Raw genomic sequence first — 20,186 nt, 5'->3', positions numbered from 1 at the left:
TATGAAATTAATTTTTAATCAATGAAAGTGAATTAATGAAAGTGAAACTGCTTTATTCTGAAGGCTTTCTTTCCAAATTTCCGGTGTTGCTGCGTGTTACCTTCCGTCATCTTGACGCAGCTCTGACGGTCAGTCAGTCGGCATGACAACGCGCTCTCAAGAGCAGACGGGGAACGGATGACGGGCGCGAGGATGGCAGCAGAAGATGCCTAGTAACGGAAACAGCGGCGGGAACCAAGCGGACACCAGCACCGGGACCTGCTCCGGGACCGGGACCGGGAGCGGCTCGCTCCATGTCCCGACCATGGAGAGAGCCCGGCCGGTGACGGTGACGGTGTCTGCGGTGAGCCTCGCGCTCAGCGTGCTGTCCCTGCTGCTGCTGGTCACCGCCATCTCCACCGACCACTGGTACGAGACCGACACCCGCAGACACAAGGACAACTGCGACCGCCACGGATCCGACTCCAACGACCAGAAGAACCGGGAGATGCCCATCTACCACCTACCGCTCGTGGACACCGGCAGCGGCGGGGCCAGGCAGCGGGACGTGGCGCTGATGAAGCCCGTTCATGTGGGCAGCAGAGAGGAGGAGCTGCTGGAGAACTGGCGGGCCATCCTGGGGATGGGCATCCTGGAGACCGAGTGCGGCAGGCCGCTGTTCTCCACACACTCCGGCCTGTGGAGGAAGTGCTACTTCAAGAGCCTGGACCCGGACATCGACAAGCTCATCGACCGGGGTCAGATACTGATACCGATACACACTTCATACCTGCCATACCTGCATAAACACACGCACGCACGCACGCTCACCTGTGTGTATACACATAGATACAGAAGATGTACTGTGTGCTTGTTACATTGTTATTGATGTATTAATATATACATACAGATACACACAGACACATACAGATATATACACATACACACAGATACACACAAATACACACAGACACATATACAGATACACACAGATACATACAAATATATATACAGATACACACACACAGGTACATATACAGATACACACAGACACATACAGATACACACAGACACATACAGATACACAAAGATACATACAGATATATACACATACACACAGATACACACAGACACATACAGATATATACACATACACACAGATACATACAAATATATATACAGATACACACAGATACACACAAATACACACAGACACATACAGATACACACAGATACATACAGCTACATACAGACACATACAGATACACACAGATACACACAGATACACACAGACACATATACAGATACACACAAATACACACACAGACACATACAGATACATGTATTGATACAGATACAGATACACACACACAGATACATATACAGATACACACAGATATCCATATCTGTGTGTATTTATATGTATCTGTGTATATTTACACAGATACATATAGATACACACAGATACACACAGATATACACACAGATACACACACACAGGTACATATACAGATATACACAGATACACACAGATATATACACATACAAACAGTTACATACACACATATACATACAGATATATATACACAGATACACACATATACATACACACAGATACACACAGATACATACACACATATACATACAGATACATACGGATATATATACAGATACATACGGATATATATACAGATACATACGGATACACACAAATATATACACAGATATGCACAGATACATACACAGGTACATGCAGGTACATATACTGATACACAGACTGATACACAGACTGGCTGTAGGTGTGAATGTGAGCGTGAATGCTTGTTTGTCTCTATGTGTCAGCCTGTGGTGAACGGCGTCCTGTGCAGGTGGATCCTGGTGGATCCTGGTGGATCCTGCCCCCTGAAAGCAGTGACAGATCATGGAGGGATGGATGGATTCATCTGGTGTCAGTGGTGTTTTCTTTGATTCTCAGTACAGCTGTTACATCACCAGCAGATCACTGAGTCTCACTGGTTTCACACTGGTCTCAGCAGACTGGTGTTACTCTAGTCTCAGGGTGGTTTTCAGCAGTGCTTCAGACCGGTTTAAGGCTGGCATCAAACTGGTGTTTGGACTGGTTTCAGGATGGTTTTGGTTTAGTTTCAGAATAGTCTCTGTGGGTTGGTTTCAGATTGAATTTTGGACTGGTTTGGACCAGACTTGGACTTGTTGTTTGGACTGGTTTCAGAATGTATTGTGCAGACTGGTTTCAGACTGGTTTCACAGCTTGGTTTTAAACCCTGACCTGGGACCAGCCGACTCAGCCCTGTAGTAAGCAGCAGAGACTGTACAGGACTGAAGGATGGTCAGTCACCATGACGTCTGCAGTTTGTGACTCTGCAGTCTCTGGCAGCGAGCCAACCTGAAACCTGGAGGTCAGACTGATCGAGAGCAGAGAGGATCTGGACCCCAAAAACACTCAGACCACACATCAGATTACCGCTCCCCAAATCAGATCACTTTATGTTACATATCATACACTGCATTAGACCGGACCCCGAGCTCAGCTCAGATTAGATCGATCGATCCCTGCAGGGAGGATCAGCCGGCACCAACAACTACAAAGAAGCGAGGATGCAGATATGACAACAGTCTGTAAAACACGTGGGGGTCTCTCCAGCTCTCAGACCCCCTAATTAACACCTTGCCCCCCCAAAGATTTTGGGGGCTAATGATCTTTGAAGCAAATTATCTTCTAACTGTGCGTCGTGTGAAAGCTGAGGAGTGATAGTGACCCGCTGATGTGGACTGTGGATTCTTAAACACGACCGGTTCAATCCCAGTGTCGTCCTCAACGTTTAAATATCAAGGAAACCTCTGTCGCTGTTTTTATTCATTTATCTCTTTATTTTGGAACGTTTATTTCATTCCTCGTCGTGCGTCTCTACAGTTTTTGCTCAGCAGCAGCTCGGAGCAGATTCAGTCCTGAGTCTTATTGTGTCAGGTCCAGAAGTGTTTCAGAGATGATTACAGGTAACCGCTCGGTGAAGAGCGACTTCCTGAAACTGTAAATGTGCAGCTTTCTGGACAGATGATGAAATATATCTCAATTTAGAACATTTTTAATAACATGTCTTTATTGTTTTTCTGCATGTAGGATGAATGGCACCCTGATTGTCACAGTATTTCACACACACAGCATGATAAAATACTCAAAGTACTGCGTGTCTCCATGCAGGACAGATTACTGTTCAGTCAGTCTGTTAAATTCTCTTCGACCTGTTTGAATGTGATCTTCTCTCCTGGTTAGAAGCGTCACATGTTCAGTGGTGACTGTTGCATTCAGGCTGTGATTATTTACCGAGCAGAGTCGTCGTCGTGTTGTTTCATTATTACAGCCGTCCTCCGGTGCCTCAGGCGGCCTCTTCTACACACGACTTAGTATTAAATCTGATGTGGAGATATCCAAAAACACCTCCCATAATGCTTTGGGTAGTGCCTTTCATTACAGCCTCCCTGCCAGGTAAACAGCCACATGTTTCAAATAGACCGTTACACATCACTATGACATCAGCAGATCACCTGAACCTGGTTCAGTTTCCTGGTCCTGATTCAGTTTCCTGGTCCTGGTTTGTGAGGATGATGAAAACTTACCCGATGTAGTAAACTAAACTGTATGTGTAAAATTGGGGAATGAGCCTTTTATTACTTTTCTCACCTTGTCTCACATGCCTCACCTGACTCAGACTCACCTGTCTCACCTTGTCTCACCTGTCTCACCTTGTCTCACCTTGTCTCACATGCCTCACCTGTCTCACTTGACTCACCAGACTCACCTGTCTCACCTGTCTCTTCTCTGCAGGTATTGCAGATCGCTGCACAGCTGTGAAGTATCACTTCTCTCAACCAATCAGACTGAGGAATATCCCTCTGAACCTGACCAGGACCATCCAACAGGATGAGTGGCACTTACTGCGTGAGTCCATGCACACACACACACACACACACACACAGAGTCATGTTTCCATAATTTCTGGGGACATTACATAGACTTACAGTCATTTGGAGACTAACCATGACCTGAACCGAACCGAACTAAACCTATAATGTAATGATTTACATTACGGAAAACGAACTTTCACTTTATAGAGCAGACAATGTGACATCACACCCAGTTCACCATCAACCTGTGACGGACTGAGTTGAGAGGAACCCAGGAGTGGAAACGGAGAAGGTTTAAACAAGGTTTATTGCACAACACAGGAGGCAAAAACAGAACAGGAAATGGTGAATGTGATCCAAACAACAAAAGGAGGCTTCAGAGAGTGCTGGGCTGTGTGGGCACGGAGGCACTGGAAGAAAAAACAAGAGACACAAACAATTACTCCACACGAAAATATCACGAGAAGGTAGTCAATATATATGTTACCACAAGAGAGACGTGAAGCCACTGGCACCACGGTACGTAGTAGCATACTCTGGCGTCGAGGAGCGTCTCTGTGGAGTATAAATAGCGTCCTTGATTAGGAAGTGAATCCAGGTGCGCCCGATCACTCCTCGACGCCGCTGGGGGAAGGGAGCCTCAGGAAACAAAAGTAAAGTTAAAGAAAAACACAACAAAACAGGAAGTGGTCTTTCAAACGAAACAAAACAAAAGTAAGCTTTAGGGCATTCAATCGTTCGCAACTGGACCTCGTCAGTTTGTCTTAGAAGACGTTTCGCCTCTCATCCGAGCAGGCTTCATCAGTTCATACGCAACCAGACTAGATAGGACAGCTATAGTCCAATGCAATGGTGTTAGGTTCAAGTATTTATCCCCTGAGTGAGACCAACCCACAAAAAACAAGAACGGTATCACTCTATTGTGAGGCAAACGATCCCCCCATTAAGGCGGGGTGGGGTGCAACCCTTTGGTGTCAACGACAGTCGTTAGCCTCGTTAGTGTCCCATTGTTGTCATTGGGAGGCTCCTGGAGCCATGTGTGAATGGCTTTGTTGTTTGTTTTCAGAGGCTAAATCTTTGAATCTCTTAGGGAGAGATGAAAGGACAGCATTGTATGTGGGAGATAGGTGGTGTCTAAGACCTCCCCCTCTGTTCAGAGATGGTTTTTCAACCTTGACATAGATGGCTTCTCTTACCCCTCTTTCAAACCATCTGTCTTCTCTGTCCAGAATATGCACATTTTTATCCTCAAATGAGTGTGCTTCCTCCTTGAGATGCAGGTAAACAGCTGAGTCCAGCCCTGAAGAGTTAGCCCTTCTGTGTTGTGCCATGCGTCTGCTCAGTGGCTGTTTTGTTTCCCCAATATACAAGTCTGGACTGCATACACCAGATTGTTCTTCTGAGTGTGAGGTGTCCGGTCTTTGGGGTGCACCAGCCTTTGTCTGAGAGTGTTCCCAGGTTTGAAATGTACCGGGATGTTGTGTTTGTTAAAGATTCGCCTGAGCTTCTCTGATACACCAGACACATATGGAATGACGATGTTATGTCGTCTGTCCCTCTTTTCTTCCTCTGTCACCCTGTTCTTTCTGGAAGCAGCTGAACTTTTCACAAAAGACCAGCTGGGATAACCACAGGTTTTGAGGGCCCCTCTCAGGTGTTTGTGTTCCTTGTCCCTTGCCTGTTGGCTGGTTGGAACATTATCAGCTCTGTGTTGTAGAGTTCTGATAACACCTAGTTTGTGTTCCAGTGGGTCATGTGAGTCAAAAAGGAGGTATCGGTCTGTGTGAGTAGGTTTTCTGTAAACCCCAATATAGAGGCGCCTGTTCTCTCCAATGTGGACATCACAGTACAAAAAAGTCCCCCACCCCGCCTTAATGGGGGGATCGTTTGCCTCACAATAGAGTGATACCATTCTTGTTTTTGTGGGTTGGTCTCACTCAGGGGATAAATACTTGAACCTAACACCATTGCATTGGACTAGAGCTGTCCTATCTAGTCTGGTTGCGTACGAACTGATGAAGCCTGCTCGGATGAGAGGCGAAACGTCTTCTAAGACAAACTGACGAGGTCCAGTTGCGAACGATTGAATGCCCTAAAGCTTACAATGACCTGGATGAATGAGAATATTCACAGGCACAAAACAGAAGTACCAACCGCCACACAACCACATTTGTTTGATTCTATCTCGACACTACAAAGTCACACAAACACATCAGCTGAGAATCCATTCAAATGAAGCTCAAACTTTGACCAAATCTGGAGAAAATCCCCCAAAAACCTGACTGAGGAAAAACGTTTACGCCCCCACAACATGAGTAAGTCCACAGAAACATCCCCCCATATGGCCCCCAAACACCACAGAGTCTACTGTGATTATATCACTGTAAAGTCTGATTCTATCTCAGTAGAGTTTGATTCTATCTCAGTAGAGTTTGATTCTGTCTCAGTAGAGTTGGATTCTATCTCAGTAGAGACTGGTTGTATCTCAGTAGAGTCTGGTTGTATCTCAGTAGAGTCTGGTTGTGTCTCAGTTGAGTGTGATTCTATCTCTGTAGTTTGTTTCTATTTCTGTAGAGTTTCATTCTATCTCAGCGTTTGATTCTGTCACTACAGAGTTTGATCTTATTCCTATTTCAGTTTGAGCTTTCTTGCTTTCTCCCTGCTGCTTGTTACTTGTTTCCATGGAAACATGCTCTGATAGCCCTTTTTGTATGTCTGTGTGTGTGTGTGTTTGTGTGTGTGTGTGTGTATTATGTGTATCCTCCATCAGATCTGCGGCGCATCACAGCAGGGTTTTTGGGCATGGCGGCAGCCGTCCTCCTTTGTGGGAGCATTGTGGCATCAGTCGGCTTCTTCTGGGAGGAGAGTCTGACGCAGCACGTCTCTGGACTACTGTTCCTCATGGCAGGTAAATCACCTGAGTGTGTGAGGTATGTGTGTGTGTAGGGGGGGGCACATGTGTGGATGTGTGTGTGTGCTGTAATGTGCAGAATGTGTCTCCCTCTGCTGGTGACAGGTCTCACAACATGTTACATGAGTGTGTAATGACAAGTGAACTGGAACTGATCTGATCTCTGGTCTGGTCTCTGATCTCTGATCTGTTCTCTGGTCTGGTCTCTGATCTCTGATCTGTTCTGTGGTCTGGTCTCTTCAGGGATCTTCTGCACCATCTCTTTGTGTACGTATGCAGCCAGTGTGACCTATGACCTCTCTAGAAACCCTCCCTTCATCTACGGTCTGCCAGCTGATGTGGACCACGGTTATGGCTGGTCTATCTGCTGCGCCTGGGCTAGCCTGGGTCTGACCGTGGCCGCCGGCTGCCTTGGTACCACCTTCCCCTTCCTGAGACGGGCTGGATCTCTGCGCTCTAAAATCGCCCGAGAGTCCTCTGTTTGAGCCGCCAGCTGTCAATCAAACAGAGGAGGAGGAGGAGTTGATGACAGAAACCTCGGACTATGTTTGTTGAACCAGTTCATTGAACCCGGCTGCACCAGGTTTATGTGGCCCAGGTTATTGACAGATTCGAGGCAGGTCCAGGTGTAGCTGCAGGAGTTCAACACCTGTTTCTGAAATGTGTTCAATGAATCACACTTTTAATCTGAAGCAAAGTGTTTGTCAGACTGACTTGTATCTCTGCAGCACAGCGCCCCTGCTGAGAGACTGTCACACCCACACACACACACACACACACACACACACACACACACACACTCTGTAATTTCACAAGACCGAGCAGTCGAATCTGATTCAGACTGAGACCAGAGAGAATGACTCTTGATCTTTCGTTATGGTTCAGATCTTGAAGAGTCAGTTAGCAGCTTCCAGAGGTTAAACTTCTTATCTCGCTACAGTGATGCACAGGTGTACTGCAGTGCACTATGACATCACTGCTGGATGTTACAGGTGTCCAACCACAGCCAATCACACAGTGTGGGTCTACAATTCTAAACCACAGCCAATCAGCATCCTTCTTCAGCTATAAACAAGCAGTATTTCCCAAATGAGCTGTCCCGCCCCCTCTGTCTGATTGGCTGGAAATTGGGGAGTGTTTTGATTTCACAGGTCAACGTTCAGTCAGACTGAGGAAGGCAGGTAGCTGTTTCAGAGTTACTCGGTGCAGATGCTGAGTTTACGGCCGAACCGCCTCCCGTGTGGAGGGGCAGGATGTGGAGGTCTGGACCAAAACAACAGAGTTAAATGGAGAATGAACAGAGGAAACGGCCCCCAGACTGAGATCAGACTCGACTGCTGAAACACACGCGCTGAACCTGGTGATCCAAACTCGCAGGTCCACATCAGTCCAGTGGAACAAACTAACAGTGGAGGTCTGGTGATGATTTTCTCCTCATCTGAACACTCAGTTACTACATTCACTGTCCATCTGAAGCCTTTCAACAAAACCAGTTTGACAAATGTAGCTTTCAGTTTGTGGACAACAGATAAATCAGACTTTCAGTGAGTTTCAGTCGAGTTAATATTTCCTTAGAGGTGTTGATACAGCTAATCATCCAGTGGGTTCTGACAGAGCAGATCAGTCATACTGAATGTTATATATATATATATATATATATAGTTATATAATACTGAATTTTATATATATATACTGTGTGTGTGTGTATATATATACACACACACACACAGAATGACATATATATACGCATTATATATATATAAATTCCAGTATTATATAACTATATATATATATATATATATATATATTATATAATGCTGTCTGAAATGAAAAGCATATCTAAGATACAGAAAAAGTTTAAAAAAAAAATTGTCCTCAACAGCTGTTTTAAATACTTAAAGCTCTTAAGATAAGATAAAACTTAATTAATCCTGAGGGAAATTAGTGTGCAGAAGCTGCAGTACAAAGTACAGAAATACAGAAATGCAGTACAGAAAATATATATATACAAATATAAAAATATCAATAAGGTACAAATCCAAAATATACACAAAGCCTAAAATATAAACAGCTTAATGGTAAGGATCGGTCTAAGTCATGTTGCATAGAAATACGTATGAAAAGTGTCTTAGAGCTATGCATGTATAATTACAAATCTGAAGTACAAGTGAGAGCAACTATAGTGGAAGGTACGCAGCGTGTGGTACGAGTATCTTCTCAAACTATTGAATAATAGTACTGTTATTAGAGGCTTTAGTTCTGCGATGGAAACAAAACTTTCTGACAGAAATGTGAACGTTTTTATTGAACAGAAGAAGTCAAAGTTGTTCAACAAAGCAGCTGAACTTTGAATCTAAAACTGGAGACAAGAAGATTTCAGTGAGCACTGTGTGATCTAAGAGGTCAAAAACATGATCAGACCAATCACGGTGATGTTTCATCTCCATCAGAGTCCACAGGTGAGATGTTTGGGCCTGTGTGGGAGCACGTTTGGTTCAAGGTTTGGACTGCAGAGGTCATCCTCTCACACTCAGCTCTCACACACAGACGTGTATATAAAAGTACCCGAGAAGAGAACATGTGGATGAATTATAGTGTTGTGAAAGAGTTGTTTGTTCAAATGCATTCAGCCATCGGCCTGCGAGCTGAGCCACAGACTGACTCTGAGCCGGAGTTCAACCATCAAGGTGAATGAGGAGTATCACATGTGGAGCACTTACAACAGAACAACCAGAGTCCAGAACAACCAGAGTCCCTTTACTCAAGTCAGCAAACATGGAACCTGATTCAGCAGTCGACTGGTCTGAGATCAAATCAACTGTTTGTCTTCTTCTCTCACACAGAGTCCAGCTGTGAACTGCTAATCCAGGTGTATAAACTGATGTGTCACGTACCGTCCTGAATGCTGCTGCTTGGTGCTTTATTATTTATTCAATGTAGGATTCAGAGTTCAGAAAAAGTCCTTTGTCTTCAGCTCAGTCTCAGATACTGCAGCAGGCTGGATGCCACATCTTTACTCTCTGATACTTTCATCTATTTCTAATGTCCTCTCCTGCCCCCTTCTTTTACCTTCTAACAGTACAGGTTGAAGGGGGAGTGAATGTTTCTTCATCAGGTATTTCTGATCAGCTTTCAGCATCTATCTGATACCGCCTAAGACCTGTCACTGCCTCTGAACACTACCCCGTCATACCCTTCTTATACCCTCCTAAACCCAATCAAATCCTCTGATGCCTTCTAAAACCATCTGATAGCCCTCCTGTGCCCTCTGATACCCCATCCAGTACCCTCATACACCTGTGATGCTGTCACGACTGATGTCCAAACCAGAGAGACAGTCACAAAGCATAAATCCAAGTCCAAATAATCAGGCTGGAGGTCAAACAGACAGTTCAGACAGGCAGAAAAGGGCTAATACGTGGCTCAGGTTTGAAAGAAAAGACATGAAGCACAGGACAACATTGACAAAGAGGCAACTGGGGGGGATTAGAATGGGGTCAGAGGGTCGTAAGGATGATGATGATGATCTGAGCTGGTTTCCAGGTTTCTCTTCATGTCCTGAAGCCTCTCACCTGGAGGAGTTTTCACTCAGCAGCAGGTTCAGGTGTCAGAGCAGGAGCACGCTCAGTGTTTCCTCTTTAGCTTTAATGGTTTCACCTGTGACAGCAGAGAGCCGAGGAGCTGCTGAAGGTTCAGGTTCTGACAGGTTCATGTCCACCATGAAGGTCAGATCACACACCCTTACTGTTTCCTCATCAGGTTTTCCTTCATCTCTACTAGAGAGTAGGAAATAAATGTTGCACACCCTGGCTTTATTTGCATTATTCTTTTATTCAGATGATGTTTTGCCCTCATTCCTTCCTTTAGATCAACAGTAATAGTCTGACTCAGGCACTGACATGTCGTATAGACCGCACCATAGTAACACGTCTGATCATATTCCACCATGAGGGTGAGATACGTCATCCCGACGCCTTCACCAAATCCAGACTTTAATACAGTCACAAGAGCTACAGCCAATCAAATGACTTCAAACCAAGTGACCTTTGTCTAAGATCACATGTAGAGATTTAAGTTTTGGGCAAATGTCTTCAAACTGTTAAAAATGCATGAACTTAGATTCCTACTAGAAACATAGAAAAAGTTAAACATCTCTAAATGATTAACACATTTTTGTGTATGATTGTATGTAAAATTTTGTGTGCTACGCTTCTTTCCTACTCTCATCCCCTTGATAACCATCATTCTTCTCTCATTTCCTCTCAATTATTATCCTTTTATACTCTCTGAAACCCCTTACTACCAATCCTTTACCCTTAAAACCTCTGATACCCTCATGTACCCTGTAATACCCCATGAAAACCTTGTGATACCCTCTAAAACCCCAAACCCTATCATGCCCTCCCTAAACCCTCTGGAATCCTGTGCTGCCCTCTGCTGGAAAGTCTCTTCTAATGTTCTGCTGTAAATAAACAATATAAACATCCTCAGACTGATTCTCATCTCTTGGGCAGTGTTTTACAAATTATTCATATTTATATTAAACATAAAATGAAATAATAAAATGTTATCGTTGGTCTGTGGTCCTTTCGGTGTTTGTCATAAAACAGTAACGAGGCAGATTCACTGTTACTGGTGCGGTGTTGATCATCTGAGGTTTTATTAGCTGTGAGTTCATCTGATGTTAAACTCAGCAGCTCAACAGTTTATTTTCACACAGTTTGTCACAAACTGTGATTGATATCGACGCCTCCGTCAGCCTGCAGATGTGTGAATTACAGTCAGTGTGACATCATGGAAACTACAGTTATAGATGCTTCAGCTGTGACGAGCTGACAGGAAACAGCATTTCCAGCTGCTTTATCCCAGATGTTCAGTATATGGAGATAAATATATGAGTAGATATATCAGGCCCCTGAATGCAGCATCTTTGAAGAGCTCCTCCACCTGACATCTTTGATTTAGATTAATCCAAACTAAATCTGATCAATATCAAACTATATGTACAAGAGCTGAGTTTAGTAAACGAGCAGTCACTAATGTGTTTGTTATTATCTGACTACAGATTGCATATTTAAGGCTGAATCAGAAATGTCATGAAGTGGACTTCTGTTGATGCAAGCACCCTCCCAGGATGTGTCGACGGGCCCACGTCGCTCTTTCGGGCTGTGCCCGGCCGGGGCCCGGCCACCAGGCGCTCGCCTGTGAGCCCCAACCCCAGGCCTGGCTCCAGGGTGGGACACCAGTAACGCCGGTCCAGGCGACGTAGTCTTCTTCGTTGCTTTCATCATTATTGAGGGCTCTGGAACCTGACCCGTCATCTAGGACCCGCTTGCCTTGGGAGACCCTTTCAGGGGCAATAAGCCTTAGACTGAACGCCTAAACAACCAAACAGAGAAACAGTTTGTTCCCAGCATCCTTCAGCCTGACGAGCAGTTACCAGTCAGTGTCACTAACCCTCTGACAACAACATTTTCAGTCTTTTGTTTGTTCGTTTGTTTTGTCTTTTATGTGTTTTTTTTTTTGTTTGCTATGCAAGTACATTGATGTTCAAAACGTCAAATTCCTTGTATGTGCACACATATTGGGCCGACAAAACCGATTCTTCTTCCCCTTCTTCTTCATGTTTTGTTGCGGTACCGCTGCTGGCCGCCTGGGGGCAGCAGACGGCAGTCTGCCACGCACCGTTTCAATGAAGCACGCACTCCCACTTAGCAGCCCTGCCCATCCACCGTCAGAAGCTACCCATTGCGCATGCTCCTCCGCTCCGCAGCCTACTGTACCGCACGTTGGAGTCACAACAACCGACAGCCGTTGACTGTGAGCGGTCGTTATCTCGGTGACTGTCCTGTGTGGAGGCCGGGGCTGGAGCGGCTGTCTGGGGAAGTACAGGGCACAGAGCCGGAGAAACAGACAAATAGTTGAGGAGCCGGGGTAACTAACGGGGCCGCCCCGCAGGAGAGTCGGTGTGTTCGGTCAGAATGTTAGCAGCGGTGGATCCATCCGCAGGCTGCTAACCGCTGCTAACATTAGTCAGACAGGCTACATGCTAACAGGCTACACGTTAAGCAGCCAGCTCAGCAACGTAAGCTAACCGTCACACCTTTAGTGTTGATGTGGAAGGGCACACGGACACCATGCTACCATCCCAGTGAACCGAACAACAGCCAACAGTTAGCTGCTAGCCCTGGAGCTAACAGTTAGCTGTGTAACATCTGGCCGCGGCCAGCTTTCCGTGTGGCGGCCGAGGATGGTCGCAGTGACAGCAGCTGTTCTGGAGGAACGGCCTGCCCCCACTGGATGTTCTGAGGCTCACAGCTTCACCCTCCCTGCTGGACTCAGGATCGGGCTCTGGCTCTCAGCGTCGATGTAAACCGTGAGTGTCGGTCCCGCTGCAGCGCTCAGACCCCGCGGAAACAGCAGCCATGCAGGCGGCTCAGCTGCAGTACGACTTCTTCAACGAGGAGAACGCACCGAAATGGAGAGGCCTGCTGGTGCCTTCACTGGAAAAGGTACACACACGCGTTTGTATCACTGTCCCCGTGGTGACACCCCCCTAACGCTTTCCTTCACCCGGTTCTAACCCTAAAGCCAAGTGTTAACCCTCAGAAAGCTGTGTGAACCACACGGTGACAGGAGGTCCTCATGGAGTGTTGTGGACAGTTTAAACATAAAACACACACACACACATGCAGACACACACCCAGGCCTGAACATCGAGCTGAAGCGGTCCTTGAAGGTTTGGACTCACTGGCAGACTGCAGGTGGAAACAGGAAGTAGTGTGCTGCTGTGGTTCATCCTCTGAATCCAGAGGCCTGTTGAGCCTCTTCAGTTCTCTGATATCAGAGTCCACGCTGAACGAGTCAGTTTGATGCTAAAGTTGTGTCGATGTTTGGTGGGTTCACCTGAACAACTCATCAACTAAAGTCCAAACTAACCAACATACTCTCGCACCAAATGACATGTTCACTTCCTGTGTCCAATCAGTGAAAAGCACTGTTTCTAATGCAGGGTTAGTACTGTGTTGTCTCTCCTGCCCAGTCGACTTTGAATACATTGCTGTGAAACTGCAAAGAGGCTAATGGCTAAAAATATCTAACGTTAATCGCTAAGCAACAACAAAAAGGTAAACCGGGACAAAGCATCATGATTAGGTGAGAACTACACAGCCTTAATCTGCAACTAGTTTAAAAAAACAACAATAACATCAGGTGATGAAACCATCAGCTACGACACAGGACGATTAAAGGTACTCTGGTATTGGACAGGTGAAATGTGACGTCATAACAAACAAACATACTGATGCCAGCACTGGAAAACTGTTAGAAATTACTAGTTGATCATTAGAAAATGATCTAACTCTGTATTTGCTTGTCCAAATTAGCTGGAATTCTGTGCTCCTCCTCCTCATCTAAGTTATCTCACCTTTCAAAACAATGGTCCATGCATGGAGGCCTACACCCACTAAGGCTGGGTGTAAGATTTGAAATGTAACGGATGTCTGCTGTAGAGATATTTCAGCTGTGCAACACTTCAAATAACAGCAGTGTTCAAACACCGTCTGTTAGAGATGGTGTTCAATGCGTAGCTGGTGCAGCCCACTGCCGGTCTCCAAACCAGATGTTTGCATGATGCTGATGTGATTCAGAACTCTTCTGTTTCCTGAAAGTCCATGTCAGTTTTGTTTCCTAGATAGTGCGCTATTAGCCCGTTGAATAGTGAATGAAATCACTTTTATCAGTGCTCCCCAACCCCTGGGCCGCAGACCGGTACCGGTCCGGGGATCCGTTGGTGCCGGGCCGCACAAGGAATAATTAATTATTTCTGTTTTATTTATTATCTGAGTTGGAATGATCTTTTATTTTGAAAAATCTTTTATTTTGAAAAATGACCAGATTCTCTCGGTTACATCTCGGTCACTTGAGCGCTCAAATTTAACCCACAAGCTAGTAAAATGAGTAAAAAACGGACGTCTTTGTGAAGGGGGAAAGGCCGAGTGAAGAGAGAGAAGAAGAGCGACGACGTCCAAGAAAAAGAAACTTTTAACAGACAAACCAGGCGTCCTGCTGGAGATCTGGATCAGTCGACAGGTGATTCATAGCGAGCCGCTCTGCATCATACGCGGTGGTCCTAGTAGGTGACCATTCTCAGGAAATGGACACCCTGCAGACAATGAGGATCAAGTATTCACCCAGACCATGTAGAAATATGAACGTTCAGCAGTTGAGCTCCATCTGGGGGGGGTGGATTTGCTCACATCCATTTCTCTGTGGCTTGACTCTGCCTCACCTGTCAGCAGTAACTGATCAGGAAATCTGTGTCATTGAGTTCAGCAGGTGATTAGTTGATCACTCACAGTAAATGATCAGTCAGCTGATCACTTTGTGACTTCAACTGTCCACGCCCACATTATTGATTAATCTGCCTGTTATTGCTCCAGTTCAGAGAAGTTGTTTTGTCCATAACACGTCAGTCCAAGTCTCCAGATGTCTTGTTTTGTTTGACCAACAGTCCCAAACCCAAAGGGACTCACTTTACTGAGACAGAGGCCAAGTATGTTGAGACATTTCCTGCCAGATGGAGGCAAACTGCCACCCTGAGCATTTTAATGTAACACGCTCACTTGAGGAGCTGTCAACATCATGCCACTGTTAAATGTCACTCAGCAGTAAATATGAGTCCTGGTGGGACTGAAGACCTGCAGTCAGGTCAGGAGGAAGGTGACCGTCAGTGATGCCGGACCATCTGTTCTGGTTTGTCATCAGACAACATGTTTGTTTATGTGGAGTCAGATAAACGGAGCATCCTTTCATCATCTGAACTGTCGGTCTCTGACCCCTCCCCACATCTGCCTGTCTGTCTGCTCCCACTCCACATCAGCACAGAGAGGCTTCATGTCCCCGTGCTGCTGAGAGTCATTGTTCTGAGTGTCCACAGAAACGTGTCTGTCTGTCTGTCTGTCTGTCTGTCTGTCTGTCTGTCTGTGTGTGTCTGTGTGTGTGTGTGTGTGTGTGTGTGTCTGTCATTGTGTCTGTCTGTGTGTCACTGTGTGTGTCTCACTGTGTGTCTGTGTGTGTGTGTCTCACTGTGTCTCTCACTGTGTGTGTGTATGTCTTTCTCACTGTGTCTCTGTGTGTGTTTGTTGCTCACTGTGTGTGTGTCTGTGTGTGTGTCTCTGTGGTGTGTGTGTATTGTCCCTGCTGATTGTAGAGGACAAGTGAACATGCAGCTTCAGCTGGTTGAAGTCAGTTTGTTGTTGGTCAAACAGAAACATGCAGGTCGGTGTATTCAAACACAACTCACCTGCATGTGACAGACAGACAGGTAGGAGTGTGAGACGGACAGACAGGTAGGAGTGTGAGACGGACAGACAGACAGGAGTGTGTGACAGACAGACAGGAGTGTGTGACGGACAGACAGGTAGGAGTGTGTGACGGACAGACAGGAGTGTGTGACAGACAGACAGGAGTGTGTGACAGACAGACAGGAGTGTGTGACGGACAGACAGACAGGAGTGTGTGACGGACAGACAGGTAGGAGTGTGTGACAGACAGGTAGGAGTGTGTGACTGACAGGTAGGAGTGTGACGGACAGGTAGGAGTGTGACGGACAGGTAGGAGTGTGTGACGGACAGACAGGTAGGAGTGTGACGGACAGGTAGGAGTGTGTGACGGACAGGTAGGAGTGTGTGACGGACAGACAGGTAGGAGTGTGACGGACAGGTAGGAGTGTGACAGACAGACAGGTAGGACTGTGTGATTGACAGGTAGGAGTGTGTCGGACAGGTAGGAGTGTGACGGACAGACAGGTAGGACTGTGTGATTGACAGGTAGGAGTGTGTGTCGGACAGGTAGGAGTGTGACGGACAGACAGGTAGGAGTGTGTGATTGACAGGTAGGAGTGTGACGGACAGGTAGGAGTGTGTGTCGGACAGGTAGGAGTGTGACGGACAGGTAGGAGTGTGACGGACAGACAGGTAGGACTGTGTGATTGACAGGTAGGAGTGTGTGATGCTGCAGTAAACAGGGACTCTGCAGCTTTAAAGGAACAGTCTGTGTTTTACTGCCTGCTGCTGGTTCAAGGAGGTGCAGCTGAAGTTTAGTTCAACTTGTTTTCTGTCATGGAAACTGCGGTGAAAAACACGCCTCAATCGACCAATGAGGCGGCTGCTGCGGCCTGTGTTCACGCCCGCTGGTAAAGCCGGGTTTAAAGAGTGTACGGTCAGTCCTGCTTCTCTCAGCACTACATCCGTGTTTCCTGCATCGTCTGAAACAACAGCAGCACCATGATGATTGTTGTTATTCTTCATGTCGAGCTCCACTCAGAGACAGCAGAAACCTCAGCTGTGTTGAGTCCAGTCATTGGCTGGTCGTAGCCTCAGCTGTGTTGAGTCCAGTCATTGGCTGGTCGTAGCCTCAGCTGTGATGAGTCCAGTCATTGGCTGGTCGTCCTGTGACTGTGTTGAGTCCAGTCATTGGTTGGTCGTAGCCTGAGCTGTGTTGAGTCCAGTCATTGGCTGGTCGTCCTGTGACTGTGTTGAGTCCAGTCATTGGCTGGTCGTCCTGTGACTGTGTTGAGTCCAGTCATTGGCTGGTCGTCCTGTGACTGTGTTGAGTCCAGTCATTGGTTGGTCGTAGCCTGAGCTGTGTTGAGTCCAGTCATTGGCTGGTCGTAGCCTCAGCTGTGTTGAGTCCAGTCATTGGCTGGTCGTCCTGTGACTGTGTTGAGTCCAGTCATTGGCTGGTCGTCCTGTGACTGTGTTGAGTCCAGTCATTGGCTGGTCGTCCTGTGACTGTGTTGAGTCCAGTCATTGGCTGGTCGTCCTGTGACTGTGATGTGGCTCTGAGGAGCTGCTGAAGTTCACCCCTCTGTGGTTGTTGAGATGCTCTCTGCTGCTCTGAGGCTCTGAGTCACTTTATCTTTTGTCTTTGGTCCAGAGCTGCTGTCACCGTGTGAATAAAGTGAGGCCTTCATGTTACTGTAGACTTGGACTCCGGCAGGTTTTCTAGGCTCTGAAATCCATCGTTGTGGACCCCAGAAACCGGCCTTCAGTCCGTATATTCACTGATGCCGTGTCATTTCTTCAGCTCTGGGACCGTTATGGGGGAGCTGAGCTCCAGGTGACTCCTGTCTGTCATTAAGTATTCAGTCAGTGCCGCTGCCACCACGGTGCTCCACCCCCACTCTGAATATTAGTTTTCACAATCGAATGTATGGAGCCAACAGTGCACCTTCCTCTATCAGCTGGTGGGATGGTGATGTTGCGGTTGTTACCCAGTGGCACCCCAGCCTTCCTTTCCTGGAAGGAAGGAAGGGCCCCCAGTGTCTGTTCGGCCTCTGTTTCTGTTAAGTCCCACCACAGCAGCAGAATCAGGCTGAAGGAAAAACAACTGAACAGGTAAAGAAGGAGAAGACGGTCAGTCGTAAACAATAGAGTTGATGTTGCAGGTGATCAGACGAGTTCATTTGAAATCTGCACTCGTTTAAGATAAGATAAGATAAGATAAAACTTTATTTATCCCCAGCAGCATGTGATAACAGTCGGAAGAAAGATAGCAGCCGAGGTAGAGAACGTTCGGAAAAAGCAAAATACAAAATAAAAAGTGGACTATATATATATATATATATGTGCATTTTATACAAGCAAAATGAAATTTGATTATATAAAAGAAAAATAAAATATGTAGAAACAAATATGTAAAAAGTGTGTATTGCCCTGATAGCTGTGGAATAAAAATGTAAGCTGCCTTCAGATTAAAAGTAACAATAAAAAGTGTTTCTACTATTGTACAGAAGAATAAAATATACTAAACAGAAAATGCTCATAATGAGCTACCAGGTGTGAACGGGTGCATGTAGGCTCGTGTTTGAGTGGTCGGAAGACTGGAAAAGCTCTATACATAAAAACAGTCCATTTACCATCTACCATGTAATACTGCACTAAAAGTCAAAGGAAATATGTCATATTACACAAAAAGTCAAAGGAAATATGTCATATTACACTAAAAGTCAAAGGAAATGTGTCATATTGCACAAAAAGTAAAAGGAAATATGTCATATTACACTAAAAGTCAAAGGAAATGTGTCATATTGCACAAAAAGTCAAAGGAAATGTGTCATATTACACTAAAAGTCAAAGGAAATATGTCATATTACACTAAAAGTAAAAGGAAATATGTCATATTACACTAACAGTAAAAGGAAATGTGTCATATTACACTAAAAGTCAAAGGAAATGTGTCATATTACACAAAAAGTCAAAGGAAATGTGTCATATTACACTAACAGTCTGGATATGAGGGTAATTTGTGGAACAGCATCATCACAGTCTGATGTTCAGTGATGCTGGAGTTGAACTCTGACAGCTGATGGGATGAAGGACCTGTGGTTCCTTCTTACAGGGTGGATGCAGCAGTCTGTGACTGAAGGAGCTGCTGAGGGCCCCCACTGTGTCCTGCAGGGGGTGGGAGGGGTTGGCTAACATCCTCCTCTCACCTCCGTCCTCAGTGGTGTCCAGAGGACAGTCCAGGACAGAGCTGATATGTTGAACTTGTTTACTGGTTGCTTTTTTCTGGGAACGCACTGATCCACTTTTTTCTGTTCTGATCTTATACCAGTGTTTGATTAGTGACCTGGAAACCCCACAGTGTGGGATTATTCTCTCATGTCTGAGGCTGGAGTTAGACATAGTTTTCAGAACTACTATAACTAACCACTAACCAGCCAGGGAAAGATTTCAGATCAGCTGAGCATTTGATTTAGCTGTCCCTAAATGCAGGCTTAAAACAAAGGGGGAGCGAGCTTTTGCTGTAGCCGCCCCAAAACTGTGGAACAGCTTACCCCCCCAGATCAGATCAGATTCAAGCCTTGGGATTTTTAAATCAGCTCTGAAAACTTACTTTTTCTCATTAGCATTCAGCAGAGCTTGAGGTTGTACACATTTTTTATTGTCTTCTGTGTTTTATTTGTTTTACGTCATGCCCTTTTATCATGTTCACCACGTTGGTTTAGTGTGTTATGGCGTTCTTTATTTCACAGCCTTCATGGGCCCTTTTCATACGGAGTGACAGTCGCAAACTAATCTGAAATGACTGGTTTTATTAGACTGGGCCTGAACATCACTACAGCTACCTTTACTCGACCTTTTGACACAGTGCAGAATATATATTTCAAATGGCAGCCTTTGCATGTGTCTCCATGTGTTGGGAGGCAGTCTCCTACAGCCAGAGGAGGAAGACACTGAGGAGGAAGACACTGAGGAGGAAGACACTGAGGAGGAAGACACTGAGCTCACAAAAACAATTTAAAACTACCGGTGCTACCTTAATGACAACTACAGTGATCCTGTCTTAGATGACCTCTTTGCTATTT

The 20,186-nt window shown here is 45.7% G+C and overlaps 2 protein-coding genes across 2 annotated transcripts in view; both read left to right on the top strand.

The window, feature by feature from the left end:
* The first annotated feature begins 205 nt into the window (after nt 1–205).
* Nucleotides 206–7,515, top strand: tmem178 (transmembrane protein 178). The gene is made up of 4 exons (XM_041934093.1): nt 206–737; nt 3,824–3,937; nt 6,674–6,811; nt 7,058–7,515. The coding sequence occupies exons 1-4, from the start codon at nt 206–208 to the stop codon at nt 7,297–7,299; spliced, it is 1,026 nt and encodes a 341-aa protein (XP_041790027.1). The 3' UTR covers nt 7,300–7,515.
* Nucleotides 7,516–12,610: 5,095 nt separating this feature from the next.
* The window catches only part of LOC121627744 (son of sevenless homolog 1-like), a 43,186-nt gene continuing 35,610 nt past the window's right edge, over nt 12,611–20,186 (top strand). Inside the window, exon 1 of the mRNA XM_041966774.1 lies at nt 12,611–13,326. Coding sequence (XP_041822708.1) covers nt 13,240–13,326 — 87 coding nt within the window. The 5' untranslated portion in view covers nt 12,611–13,239. The remainder of the gene's footprint in view (nt 13,327–20,186) is intronic.

Source organism: Chelmon rostratus, chromosome 3, assembly GCF_017976325.1.
Source record: "Chelmon rostratus isolate fCheRos1 chromosome 3, fCheRos1.pri, whole genome shotgun sequence".
In the NCBI taxonomy this organism is placed as follows: domain Eukaryota; kingdom Metazoa; phylum Chordata; class Actinopteri; order Chaetodontiformes; family Chaetodontidae; genus Chelmon; species Chelmon rostratus.
The sequence above is the reverse complement of the archived record's forward strand: the minus strand, read 5'-3'. Positions and strand labels throughout refer to the sequence as shown.